The sequence below is a fragment of the Mytilus trossulus genome, chromosome 7 (assembly GCF_036588685.1).
Source record: "Mytilus trossulus isolate FHL-02 chromosome 7, PNRI_Mtr1.1.1.hap1, whole genome shotgun sequence".
Taxonomy (NCBI): domain Eukaryota; kingdom Metazoa; phylum Mollusca; class Bivalvia; order Mytilida; family Mytilidae; genus Mytilus; species Mytilus trossulus.
In genome coordinates this window covers 17711394-17725754 of record NC_086379.1, presented here as the reverse complement: position 1 = coordinate 17725754, position 14361 = coordinate 17711394, and the positions used below count along the sequence as shown (strand labels likewise).

The window sequence follows — 14361 nt, the reverse complement described above, 5'->3', positions numbered from 1 at the left end:
ACAGTTGAATATTCAATATGACCGTATTAAAAATGACCAATTCTCGAGAACAGTTCAAAAATAACACAACGAATATATTTATTACAAGATACACAAGGCGTAGTAAATAGGATTGACTGAATTTGAATTTAATCATTGAAGAGAAATTCCCTTTTCTTTCCCCATTTCCTGTATATAAACTTTTAACACATTCAACACATTATATATTATACTATAAGTGTTGTCTGTTGAATATATATGATCATAGTTCATAATTTCAATTTTAGTTTCCGGTATATATTCAATCTTTGTGACTTTATACTTTAAAGTTACACCGCGTTTAAAAGTGCCATTTAACAGTTCGATTGCATTTATCGATAGAGTGAAAACAGTCGGAATAATTCAGATTTCGTTTTCTTTTAATGAAGCCGGCTACTATTTGTTGATGGTGTCCTGGATGAAGTTTGGTCATCGGCATCTACCATATAATTACTCTCTGTCTTGTGTTAGTAATACAGTCTTGGAATCGCAGCGTCGTTTAAAAGTTTTGCTCTATAGTGAAAGTCTTACTGCTACCTTTAGGAGAAAAAAACCAGCTAAAGGTTCATTTACATTTGCATTTGGTTTTTGTTTTCATGCGCATGTTCGTATGTTGTGCAATGACTTGAAACACCCTGTTCTTTCTTTACCATTAAGCCTAACAAGTGTTTTACTTTACACCACTAGTTCTCGATGAAAATAATAGTGTGTTCACAATTAGCTGAACAATCCTCTTTTATATTTTATAATCATCAAATCTTACATGATAATCAATTAATTTTAAGTGTCATTTTAAAGCACGGTGTACATTCACAATTGTACATTTTTGTATATGTGTTTTTTACATGTACGTTTTTGTACATGTATTTTATTTCAGACAATGACCAGGAAGTAGATATGTCATTTGGACTTACGTTTTTATGATTTATATTATTTTGGGTTTTTTTCTCTCTCAAGGAGGTATATACAGCATGTCTTATGCTCGCTAAATTTAAACTTCCTTATTTAATTGTTCAAAATCAGTTGATAGAATAAAAAGTGTCAAACAATATCTTCTTTTGAAAAATTGAAAAATATGGGATAATTTATTAAATTCATGGTTCTTCATGCAGCTATCGTTTATTCTATTTCATAATGATACATTTACAATAAATACAGGTAAGTAGCTTTTATTATCTCTCTCTCTCTCTCTCTCTCTCTCTCTCTCTCTCTCTCTCTCTCTCTCTCTCTCTCTCTCTCTCTCTCTCTCATTATGTTGCGAATGTCAAAGGTTCACAGAAGAAATTTATAGCAGAATATGTACATGTATGTGTCCTTTTTCAAATCAAATGTGCTCATTCAGAAAGAATAAAATACATAAGGCGTACACACCAAGGAGATAGCAGCACTTTTAATATTAGTGAACTACACAATAAATCAAGGTCCAAATGGATGGTCATAACAATGAAACTAACGTGTGACAAAGATGAATCATACTGTCCTCGTTCAGATGGATTCGACAAAATCTGACCTGTACTTTTGAATCTCCTTTTTTTTTTAACAAATTAGACCGTTGGTTTTGCTGTTTGATTGGTATAACACTAGTAATGTTTTGTTCCTATATAGCGTGGTGTTTGCTGTGGGCCAAGTCTCCGTGTTAAAGGACCTACTTTGATCTATAATGGTTTACTCTAAGCAAATGCTTATAGTCTAGTCAAAATAGATAAAAAATGTGATCAACCTCAAAAAAATTGCAACAGAATTATTTTTGGTATTTTTCAATTCTAAAAGGCTTCCTCTGTAAAATACTAAAAGTCTACCAAAATATCTGAGTGGGAAAATGGATATTTTTGGTGAAAAATAGCAAAATTTGACAAAAATAGCGAAAAACTGGGAAAAGCTTATTAAGCATTCATTATTGATGATAATCATTTCAAATAAAAAGTTTTACAACAGGTTATTCAGTTTTTATAAAATGAAATTATAAAAAAAAAATTTTTTTTGTGTATGCATGAAATTTAAGGTGAAAACATCCGGTTTTTTTTGGAATTTGAGATTTACAATGCGTGAATTGATTACAAACAGGACAGCACAAATATAAAAATTGGATGAAGTTTTCCACGAGAAATTTCCCAACCATAGTCTGCATGGTCTGTAGAATCTATGTCAACTTCTTATTACATCCATTTTTGGCACCGATTATACACTCAGACTCAAAGACGACTATGAAATTGCCCTGTATCAGATGCTTCTTCTCCTGCTTTGATGGAATCTGCTTTAATAAAGGCTTATTCATGAAAACTTGATCTTGTTGGATAATTTTTTTTAATGAAGTCCTTTGCCTATTTCAAAAAGCCTAGGTAATGAGTTACAACCTGTTATAGAATGCAAAAAGAGCCACAAATTACAAACACCCTCCCAAAGAAATACTTTGGACTGTTCTGTGTTCCATATTTTCATTTTTTTAGATTTAAAAATACCTAACCTGTTTGCACTGTTGATTAACGATGAATAAGTAAAGTAACACTAACAAATCTGTATCTTCACCATTTACGATGACTACTAAAGACAAAGCACAATCCGAAGATCTGCATCATGAGTCATATTATTCTAAACATTTTATGTTATTATCCTGTATATAAAAAAGAAGATGTGGTATGATTGCTAATGAGACAACTATCCACAAAAAGACCAAAATGACACAAACATTAACAACTATAGGTCACCATACGGCCATCAACAATGAGCAAAGCCCATACCGCATAGTCAGCTGTAAAAGGCCCTATAAGACAATGTAAAACAATTCAAACGAGAAAAACTAACGGCCTTATTTATATAAAAAAAATGAACGAAAAACAAATATGTAACACATAAACAAACTACAACAACTGAATTACAGGCTCCTGACTTCGGACGGGCACATACATAAATTATGTTGCGGGGTTAAACATGTTAGTTAGTCGGTTAAACAATGTGATTGAAAACAATAGACTGAACAGATTATTAAATAAAGGAAACAATAGTATACCGCTGTTCAAAACTCATAAATCCATGGACAAAAAACCAAATCGGGGGTAACAAACTAAAACCGAGGGAAACGCATTAAATATAAGAGGAGAACAACGACACAACACCGAAACGCAACACACACAGAAACGGACAAAGCAACAGACAAAACACCACGAGAATAACAAATATAACATCAAAACCAAATACGTGAATTTGGGATAGACAAGTACCGTGCCACGTCTTATCTCAATATCTCAAAAATAAGAGAAAACACAAACGACTCAACGTTAAAATGCAACACACACAGAAACGAACAATATTATATAATGGCCATCAATAGTGTCAAGAAACATTTTTGAAATGATAAGTTAATGTAAGCGTTAATTTTGTGACAGTTACGAAATCTTAGTGATATTGATCCTAAAACATTAAACCGGTCATGATCAAAGTTTGTGACTTATGTTTTGCAGTTTTCTTGACATGCATTGTGACGTTTCATCGTATTCATTTTATATTAGAAAACTATAGCAGTTATATTAGAAAAGTATCGCATTCATAAATTTTTGATATTAAAAAATCATCGCTATGATATAAGACAAATATCGCATTGATATTTTAAAATATAGCAGTATCGTTGAATTATAGGTGATTTTGGCGTAGCAAACAATTGAATTCATCTCAATTGCATTCCACTGAATTTGCTACATGATATTTATTGAATGTGTACATTTACAAATGATTAATCGTTCATTTATGTGCCATTTATTCAATAATTCAAATTTCTCGTTTAAATACACCTTGCTTGTAATTACAGAAATAACTCATGAAAATGATACACCAGACGTATGTCGTGTTAAATGTTACCCCGTTTTAAGAAAAGAGACATTAGTTTATACCGAGAAATCTGACTATCTTCGTACAAATGCTAAAATTCGTCTGAAATTTCCCACAATGCAACTCGTTGATATAAGACAATATCGCTCATTGATATAAGAAAAGTTTTTATCGTATCGCACCTTCCATAGACTGTTCCCAATTATCAATTTCCCATGCATTTCTCAGCAGTAACATTCCCTTCGCATGATGTTTACATATATCACAATTGATACATTATTCTCGTGCTTGTTCACACTATACGGACTTCATATACAGGAGTGTGCTCCTTACACTGAAACTGCTCCATCAAAGTTATGAGGAGGACAGATTAAAACAAGTGAAACTGCGAGCTACTGCTCACTGATGATACCCCGCCGCAAGTGGATAATATTAATAGTGTAAAAATATGCAAGTGTTCGGTAAACAGGAAGTTGTCGAGTGATGAATCTGAAAACACATCACACGGTATAGCTGACTTATATAAATCCTGAAACCAAATTTCAGAAATCCTTGTATTGTAGTTCCTGAGAAAAATGTGACGAAAATTTTCAACTTGGCTTTCATGTGTAAAATCATACAAGTGTTCGGTAAACAGGAAGTTGTCGAGACAGTGATGAATCTGAAAACGCATCACACGGTATAGCTGACTTATATAAATCCTGAAACCAAATTTCAGAAATCCTTGTATTGTAGTTCCTGAGAAAAATGTGACGAAAATTTTCAACTTGGCTATCATGTGTAAAATCATACAAGTGTTCGGTAAACATGAAGTTGTCAAATGATGAATCTGAAAACGCATCACACGGTATGGCTGACATATATAAATGTTGTCACCAAATTACAGAAAGGGTGGATGTGTAGTTCCTGAGAAAAATGTGACGAAAGTTTCATGGGACGGACTGACTGACGGACTGACGGACAGACTGACGGACTGACGGACGGACGGACTGACGGACAGACTGACGGACGGACTGACGGACGGACGGACTGACAAACAGAGGTAAAACAGTATACCCCCACCATTTTTAAAGCGGGGGTATAATTACCACTCCGTAAACTTTATGGACGCGAATTGGTTGATCCATACCATGTGTCTTTCACCAAACTAGCTGAGGACATTTTTACCACAGGGTAGATTGTGGTTTGTCATTCCGTCGTCTAATCTTTTAACATGACTTATTCCCGATTGTGACTGTTTTGCTGAGTGAATTCGCATTACTATAAGACGTGTTACGGTACAGAAACTTATCTATCCATCAAATTCATGTAGTTAGTTTGATGTTATATTTGTAATTCTCATCGGATTTTGTCAAATGTGTTGACGTCTTTTATATTATATTCATGTGTTATGGTAAACAAAATTAATCACCGCCTTCATTTATTAGATTTGATTTTGTTCAACATAATCTGTACGATGGTTTACGTTTGAAGTCTTTTTTTTGTGTTGGTCTTTGTACTGCATCCGGGTTTTGTTTTCTCTAATTAGTTAATACTTCAGTTTTATCATGTACTTTATCTTTTATATTCATTTGATAAAATTTACTGTTTGCAATATATATTGTTCTAAATAATAGGGATGTTCTTATCCTAAGCAGAAAAAACTAGCCGTATTTGGCACAAACCTTTTGAATTTTTGATCCTGAGTGCTGTACAACTTTGTACTTCTTTTTACCTTCGAACTTTTATATCTGGGCGTCACTGGTGAACCTTGTGTGGACGAGGCGCGTTTCTGGCGTATTGAATTTTAAACCTGATGCCTTTTGTTAGCTATTATGCAGGTGTTTCTTTGTATAATATGTTCTCCTATTTATTTGTATTGTAGTCCTGTAATATTATGTTGTCATTTTAATGTTATATTTAACATTGCCATTAAAGTGTGAGGTTTGGCATGCCACAAAACCAGGTTCAACCCACCATATTTTTCTTTTAAAAATGTCCTGTACCAAGTCAGGAATATTGCCATTTTTATATTATAGTTCGTTTTTCTCTGTTACATTTTAACGTTGTGTTTTCTTTGTGTCATTTATGTTCTCTTATATTTGAGTGTGAATTCACATTACTATAAGACGTGTATGGGTACTTTTCTATCCCAAATTCCTGTATTTGGTTTTGATGTTATATTTGTTATTCTCAACTGATTTTGTCTAATGCTTAGTCCGTTTCTGTGTGTGTTACATTTTGATATTGTGTGGTTGTTCACCTATTATATTTAATGCGTTTTCCTCAGTTTTAGTTTGTTACCCCGATTTTGTTTTTTGTCCATAGATATACGAGTTTTTGAACAGCATTATTCTACTTTTGCCTTTATTTACATGATACAATTTGATTGACAAATTAAATCACTAGCTAGTGTTTGATATACGCAGCATATACACCTAATTTTCTACATAAGGAAATGCCTGTACCAAGTCAGGAATATGACAGCTGTTTTCCATTCGTTTGATGTGTTCGAGCTTTTTATTTGTCATTTGTTAAGGGACTTTCCATTTTGAATTTTCTTTGAAGTTCGGTATTAACCTGAGAGCAACGAATTCCATCTGGATACAATCTAGAAATATATGAAGACAGACTTGATGATTTTCAAATTTGCATAATTGTTCCTGACTGTCTTTATTTCTGTGTAGCCCTTTAAATTTCTTTTATAGTATCAATAATTTATAGCATACTGTCTATGTTCCGGACCATACGAGTATTTGGACCATACGCGTATGGTCATGACCATATGCGTATACTCATATGGTCCGACCATACGCGTATGGTCCGACCGTACGCGTATGGTCGGACCATTTGAGTATATACTCGTTTGGTTATAAACGGGCCGGACCATATGAGTATTTGGACCATATAGGTATTTTTTTCAATAATATACATGATAAAACTTTATAAAATAAAAATGATTGCTACATGCAATTGTATTATTTACAATTCAAATAACATTAAATATTGAAGCCAAAGTTAGTTTTCATCGCTAATTATATTCTTGCATGGATGCGTATAGCTTTTCTTGGGTCCTGGGTCATTCCGATATGTCTACGGTGAAAAAGCTCTAGATCTCCTATATCGTAACATCATCATGGCGGTGTGCATCATATCACCAGACAACTTTAAAAAAATAAACTAGTGGCCTTGCCGGTGACGTCATTCCTTTTTTTTTCAAACAAAACACGTAAAAGTATAATAAAATATGAATATTGCATTGCTAATGCTAATCATATTAAGTTTCAAAAGTAAGGAATTTATCAGACTCTTTATCCTGTCGACTTTTACGTCAGGTTATAGTAAAACAGTTGACTTCTTGCGTAACAGTTCATTAAAATATTTTTGGAAGTTATCTTCCCAGGTCGATATTTTGTCATGCATTCACTCGTAATGACATATCGGTATCAAATGTAAAAATATGTGTTTACTATTGTTTTGACTACTGATAAAATTTACTGTGTGAAACTGCTTATTTTATTTTGTTAATCTTGTTATAACTAAGTTTAAATGAAAAAGTGACCTTTTGTAGTGTCTTTTTAATGACGAAACAACAAGACGGGTTACATAAAGAGGTTTGCATAAATGTACCTGTTAATTACCCCGACCATACGCGTACGGTCACGCGTATGGTCGGACCATATGAGTATATATCCATATGGTCATGACCATACGCGTATGGTCCAAATACTCATATGGTCCGGAACATCTACACTAGATTTACAATGAATTCGATGTTACCGGCTTTTATCTTCCGAAAGAAACTTGGGATATAATTTAAAATTGATCTTCAGTCATGAACATCTCTGTAAAAGTGTCACTAAGCTGTGTTTGGCCAAACCTTTTGGATATTTGAGTCCTCAATACTCTTCAACTTCGTACTTTTGTGGCAATTTATCTCTTTTGACTCTAGCAATATTGATGAGACTAATTGATAATAATAAGATATATACTAACTATTATTTGATGTGTATATCATGAATCTTTCTACACAGAAGTACCAGTTATGGAACATCTAGATGAAAACGAGGTGGCTGTTCTCTCAGTCGACGAAACTGCTGGTTCACTTACTATCAACTCTGAGGGTCAAGTAATAGACGAGACAAATACAAACAGGTACATGTACACGTATACTGCATGGAGTGTATTTAAGGGAACATTTTTGTTTATCTTATAAACATTATATCCAATGCCCGATGCTACCCATAACATAACGAGATATTCCGTCTGTCTGTACAATCTAACAAGGTACTTACCATTTACGCCTGAGACTGAAAACAGAGTAATGTTATTATCTTCGCGAGTATATTCTGCCTATTTGTTTTATACAGCTGAATTATTTAAGTTTCGTCTTTAAACATCCCAAATGTACTGCTTTTGAGGATTGTCTTCCCGTACTATAATTACGTGACAGCTTTTCCTGTATATGACACCTATTCGTTTTAAATTTTGGAATCAAACTGCGCATGTACCTAATCAAAATTGTAATGGGAGAAGAAAAAAAACAAACACGGAGGAAAGGCAGTATTAACCGATTCTGAAGAAAAAATAGTAACTATCAACTGCTATGTTACAGATTAATAAAAAAAAAACGATCTCGTATTAAGACAATTGCACACTGTGTAACTAATATTACATGTGTTAGTCTTACAAGACATTGTTTTTATCATTGTTAACAAACAACCAAAATCTAATATCGTCGAATAAATTTATTTTTGTCGATTAAACGTCATTAACTTTTTATCAGATAACAGAGTATTTTGTTTAAAAGTTTAAATAAATGCATCAGTTCCTTAGTTTCTAGACATATATATAAAACCAATCGCTACATTATTTTCAGACGTAACTGCCTTTGGTCCATCATATTTTCTACGATTGTGCTTCCAACGACTGCTGGTGATTTACTGCCAGGTGAAAATGAAAGTCAGCACAGTCGAGACGGGAAAATATCATCTTTAGTTGCATTAAAAACGGCCGTGGGAATTCTGATTGTTTTGATGTATATCAGGTTCGGGTCTACAAGTATTCAAGGACTTCAGATAAAATATGATATAGTACAAATACTAATAATAATATTTCTAGTAATTTCATTATTTATCTACTTAGTTTTTATTTTTGGTATATTGTATTATCCGAATACTTGGACATATTCAGAATCAAAGAGAAAACACACGTGTCTTAAATTGTTGTTTATTGTCATTTTTACACCATGTAACATTGCATACCTTGCAATTAAAGTGAGTGTTCATGTCAAATGTACGGTAAATCCGGAAAATAGACAAAGTTTATCAATACATATAATTTATGAATGTCTTTTCATCGTTTTTCTGATATGTCAAATGTTATTTATGTGTATGTCTTCAGGGAAAAACTTGTATAAATCCTGTCTCACTCATTATGCTGCTACGATAGTTATAGCATCAAATGTTGCAATTGTGTTCTACAGTTCCCTAAAAACCCATTTTGAAGAAATTTTACATCATGATGCAAAAATTGAATGTTTTAATTCGACAATAGCATTTTCAATTTATGATTCTTCAAAATTATACTTAGAGCCTACTGTCATTGAAAATGCCCTTTTGTGCATACTTGTTATAAAAGATATATTTTCCCGTTCACATGACACTGAAAAAGACCATAAAGCAACACTCAAGTATGCTATAAAGGGCAGACTACTGTGTGTCACTATATTAGCGGTTGTGTTTATCTTTCCTTATTTTTTACTCAGAATTCTACTTCTTCATAATAGTGATAGTAGCAACAACCTTTACTTTTTTCAGGCATGCGCATTTGCAGTTCTTAAATTCATAATGTACATAGTTTTGATTAAATGTTTTCATTTTCTTCTGATCAATTGTAGAAATTATTATACTACATCAGAAACACCTCTAAAATTGAACCATTATTTAATTCTATTTAGTGCTTTAGGATCAGAGGTATTTTTTGGACTAAATTTTGCTGCATCAGTTAATAAGGAAGGAAAAGAAACAATCTTGTACACTGTGAATAATGTATTACAATTTATAACTACGTTTGTGCAAACTGTATTAATCATCCAAATGAAAGATTACAAGAAGATAGACAATGTATCTGTATCATGTACCTTCCTTTTCCTAGCCTTGGTTAATTTTGGTCTCTGGTTATACGATACTTTCCTTGAAGCCGTGTATTTTGATAATCTTCACTATACAACAATTTATTATGGACAAACGACGACTTTAACAATAAGACATTTATTCGTACCAATGGTAATCTTTTATCGTTTTAAATGTTTTCTTTCTTTTTTTGAATTATCAGCTTTCACACCTCCGTTTGTAGATCGTCTTCTTGGTGCTGTCGACAAAATCAAAATAAAAGTTTGTTGTTGTCAAAGACTACACATATATGAGGAACTATAAAACACTGGCTTTCTCAATAGCCGATATTTAGGGGAAAATAATAAAAACAAAATATTGTGAGAATTATCTTGACCTTATTGACAACTGTTCAAAGTTTCTCTTTTTATTATTTTTTGGCTGATTATGACGTAACGCCAGGGAGTAAAAGTAGGATGTCTATATAACATGGTGTTTGAATAAACCGATAATGTTTTTTAATTTGTTTTAATTTTGGTTATATAAATTAAATTCTTTAATACTAAATTAATCAGTGACAACGAAAAATATACATTACATAAAAAAATATTATATTTGATTGAGATTTCAATTGTAAACACACATATCAACAATAAGACCAGATAAAAGAAGATTTGCTGTCAACTATCAATTGCTTAGGATGTGCAAGTACAAAGTTGAAACATTGTTTTTGAATACATTTTTATCAGCACTCCTTTGTTTTATTTTGCTAGATAAATCCAACATTTGCATTAAAATAGATTAGTACTGTATTCAAATGCTTAACATATTTGATTAAACAATTAGAACTGTCTTCTTCAGCATCCAAATAGCGTGATAACAATGCTATATCATTATTTCCATATTTTGTACATATTTCAGAATATAAAGATATGATATTTTATATTTTATGTTATAACCAGTTTATATGCTTAAAAACGACAGCACGTTATGTTTTAATTGGGCGTAATGTTATGACATCTTCAACCATATTTTGTTAGAGAGTTGCAATGGACGACCACTTAAAAATATTTGTCTTTAGAAAAGTTAACTTAGCCTTTATAACACGCCACCAAATATTGCCGAAACATCACAATGTATTGGAAACGTGTATCAGGTTAGCTCAAGTACAACCAGACAAACATGACAAAGAACTAGTAATAATCTTGTTGTTCCCAAATATAAAACGGAATACTGTGTACTCTTCTTATTTATATCTATAAGTTATGTAAGGACCCATTTTTCTACAAATCTAAAATGATAAAACACAATCAAAACTTTTGAAAAGCCTATGTGGAAGAATTTTTATTCAGCTATATCTGTATATTATAGATTAATATACGGTTTGATGTATGTATTGGATTTTATTGTGTTTTGTACTTTGTATTGTACTATATGTGTATTATGCATGACCTTATTGTAATCTAGTCTTTGGACTCATTGTGTTATTCTGTTAAAATAGAGGGAAAAATTATTATTTATAACAAATAAATGTTTATTATTCTAAACAAAAATACAATTCTGAAAGTTTTTAAATGAAAATAATGTTCGGCCTGAGCCATTTACTTGTAACTTTCCATTTTACTGATTGGTCGTTAAAGGTTCTGTCATTGTCAGCGTGTACTGAATGGTACAATTAAACTGTCAAATAAGTAATCCGAAAAAGAAGTCGATTGTTATTTTGTGGATAACAAGTCATCAAACCGCACTTTATTATTTTGATTTGATTTTGAATTAATTACCTTATACATGTATATTCATTTTCATGAACCACATTTTGTTTCATTTTAAAATTTGTAGAATCCAGTTGGTCTAATATTTTCAATAAAATGAAAAGCAATGAAATCTTACGTTCGATCTAAATATTTGTGACTCGGTGTGGTTAATGATGAGCAAAACCCATATCGTATTGTAAAATATGCAATGTCCAACAAGAAAAAATGTTGAAAAAACCATGTAGATGAAAACAGAAAAAAAGCCAGCAGACTTCTGATGTTCAATTAACCGATTTGTTTATCGGTAAACTATTGACGGCCTAAATTACTCCTACAAATGAAAAACAAAAATAATAAATTAATTTTCGAAAAACTATCAAATAAGACTGGACTCTGATTTATTTTAGAAAGACTACTCAATATACATTTTTTGCCTAACTTACCATCTTTTACACTCAACGTCATATTAATTCAAATAACCTTAATCTCAGATGATTTGCGTACAGTTTTAGCGGTTTTTTTTTAACCAAACTTGTTGTTGTTGTTTTTCTTAGTAACAACTAGCATCAGTTTTATAGATCGTTTTAGATTACAACCACTGATTCCCTGATTTGACGCAAGAATTATTATTCATGCGGAGTGGATTGTTGATAAGGGTAGTTCACTTGACTAAGAATATAAACAAGAAAATGTGGTATGATTGCCAAGGAGGCAACTCTAAAAAAAAAAAGACCAAATGACGTGCACACATATTTTAACAAATATATGTTATGCTCGTTCTTCCTTCGGTCAAATAAAGCTATACTATATATAGCTAACACTCGGCATCCTTTTGACAGCAAGCTTAGACTAACCATTCAGGAAAGCAAAATGAGGTTTCTGTAAGTGGCATAAAGCCAGGAAGAATTTCTACTCCTACCAAACATTGTCCTCGATTTCTGTACTGTTGACACCTCGTTGCTTTCTTTCATTTTGCATGTTTTTAATAGTTTGTTCTCATATCTCGTCCTAAATAGGAATGACATATTTGCCATGTTTATATTATGTGAAAAGAAATCAACTGATCTTGTTGGTTAATCTTACCAACATGTTTATGGGAACGGCAAATAATGCCTTCACCTAGAGCGCTTCGATCCAAAACAATTGGCGTAGTTGTTTATTAGAATCGAAAGAATTCATGAGGGCTTGATGCTTAGGGTAAAATATTTGCCATTAAGGGCCAACCCGTGGTAAAATCACGATATATTTAAGACCCGATGAATTATTTATTAATTGATAACTTGATTATCTTACACGACTCACAAAGAGAAAACAGTTGATAAAATTCCGGAAAAGTCCCGTGCAATACGGTAGAAATAAGAAATGTTCTGCTATTTTATAGTTTTTAATTTGATTTCACACTCACAAGATAGATATCAAGATGCTCAATTGGATAAGGAAAATTACAAATTTGCATTAACTTTAGGATAAACGTAACTGTGTAGGCTCGCTGGTATAACATAACAATAATTCTTAATAACCAGGCAAAAAGTAAAATCACAAAAAAACTGAACTTAGAGGAAAATCAATTCGGAAAGTCCATAATCACATGGCAAAATCAAATAACAAAACACATCAAAAACGAATGGACAAGAACTGTCTAATTTCTGACTTTGTACAAGCATTTTAAAATGTAGAAAATGGTGGATTAAACCTGGTTCTATATCGCTAACCCTCTCACGTTAATGACAGACTCATCAAAATTCGTTATATTTACATTGATGCGTTAAATAAACAGACACAATAAATAAAATAGTCAAAATATGTGTACATCAGTCATCATCGTATAACAATTTTAAAAGGAACCAAAATATGGGTACATCAGTCATCATCGTATAACAATTTTAAAAGTAACCAAAATATGGGTACATCAGTCATCATCGTATAACAATTTTAAAAGTAACCAACATATGGGTACATCAGTCATCATCGTATAACAATTTTAAAAGTAAACAAAAAATGGGTACATCAGTCATCATCGTATAACAATTTTAAAAGTAACCAAAATATGGGTACATCAGTCATCATCGTATAACAATTTTAAAAGTAACCAAAATATGGGTACATCAGTCATCATCGTATAACAATTTTAAAAGTAACCAAAATATGGGTACATCAGTCATCATCGTATAACAATTTTAAAAGTAACCAAAATATAGGTACATCAGTCATCATCGTATAACAATTTAAAAAGTAACCAAACTATGGGTACATCAGTCATCATCGTGTAACAATTTTAAAAGTAACCAAAATATGGGTACATCAGTCATCATCGTATAACAATTTTAAAAGTAACCAAAATATGGGTACATCAGTCATCATCGTATAACAATTTTAAAAGGAACAATTTAACAGATATCAGATTCATTGGATGTTTGTTGTTGGCTGAATGTTCGAGTCAATAAATAGTTATATGCATTAGTTTAAATGATACAAAGATTACAACATTGTACAAAATATAATATAAGTAGTCAACATGATTAACTTATAAAGTATATGCTGTATATTCTCCATTTAGGACTAACATACAGCGTTTTGGACCATCACAACTAAATGAACGTATTATAATTGACTAAATCAAATATCTCAGATAGCTTCTATATTTTGAATGTGAAGATATGAAGACTTTATACAAA

General features: G+C 31.9%; 1 protein-coding gene across 1 annotated transcript; it reads left to right on the top strand.

The window, feature by feature from the left end:
• Nucleotides 1-1042: 1042 nt before the first annotated feature.
• LOC134726868 (uncharacterized) lies at nucleotides 1043-10707 on the top strand. Its single transcript, XM_063591271.1, has 3 exons — nucleotides 1043-1176; nucleotides 7854-7974; nucleotides 8699-10707. Exons 1-3 carry the CDS (start codon nucleotides 1125-1127, stop codon nucleotides 10254-10256), a joined length of 1731 nt encoding a protein of 576 aa, XP_063447341.1. The 5' UTR covers nucleotides 1043-1124; the 3' UTR covers nucleotides 10257-10707.
• The last annotated feature ends 3654 nt before the right edge of the window (nucleotides 10708-14361 follow it).

Bases quoted from the DNA above. Each gene is read 5' to 3' on its own strand.
- LOC134726868 (XM_063591271.1), top strand. From the start codon at position 1,125: ATGCAGCTATCGTTTATTCTATTTCATAATGATACATTTACAATAAAT. The intron at 1,177-7,853 runs GTAAGTAGCTTT...CTTTCTACACAG, and splicing joins TACATTTACAATAAATACAG to AAGTACCAGTTATGGAACAT. The intron at 7,975-8,698 runs GTACATGTACAC...CATTATTTTCAG, and splicing joins GACGAGACAAATACAAACAG to ACGTAACTGCCTTTGGTCCA.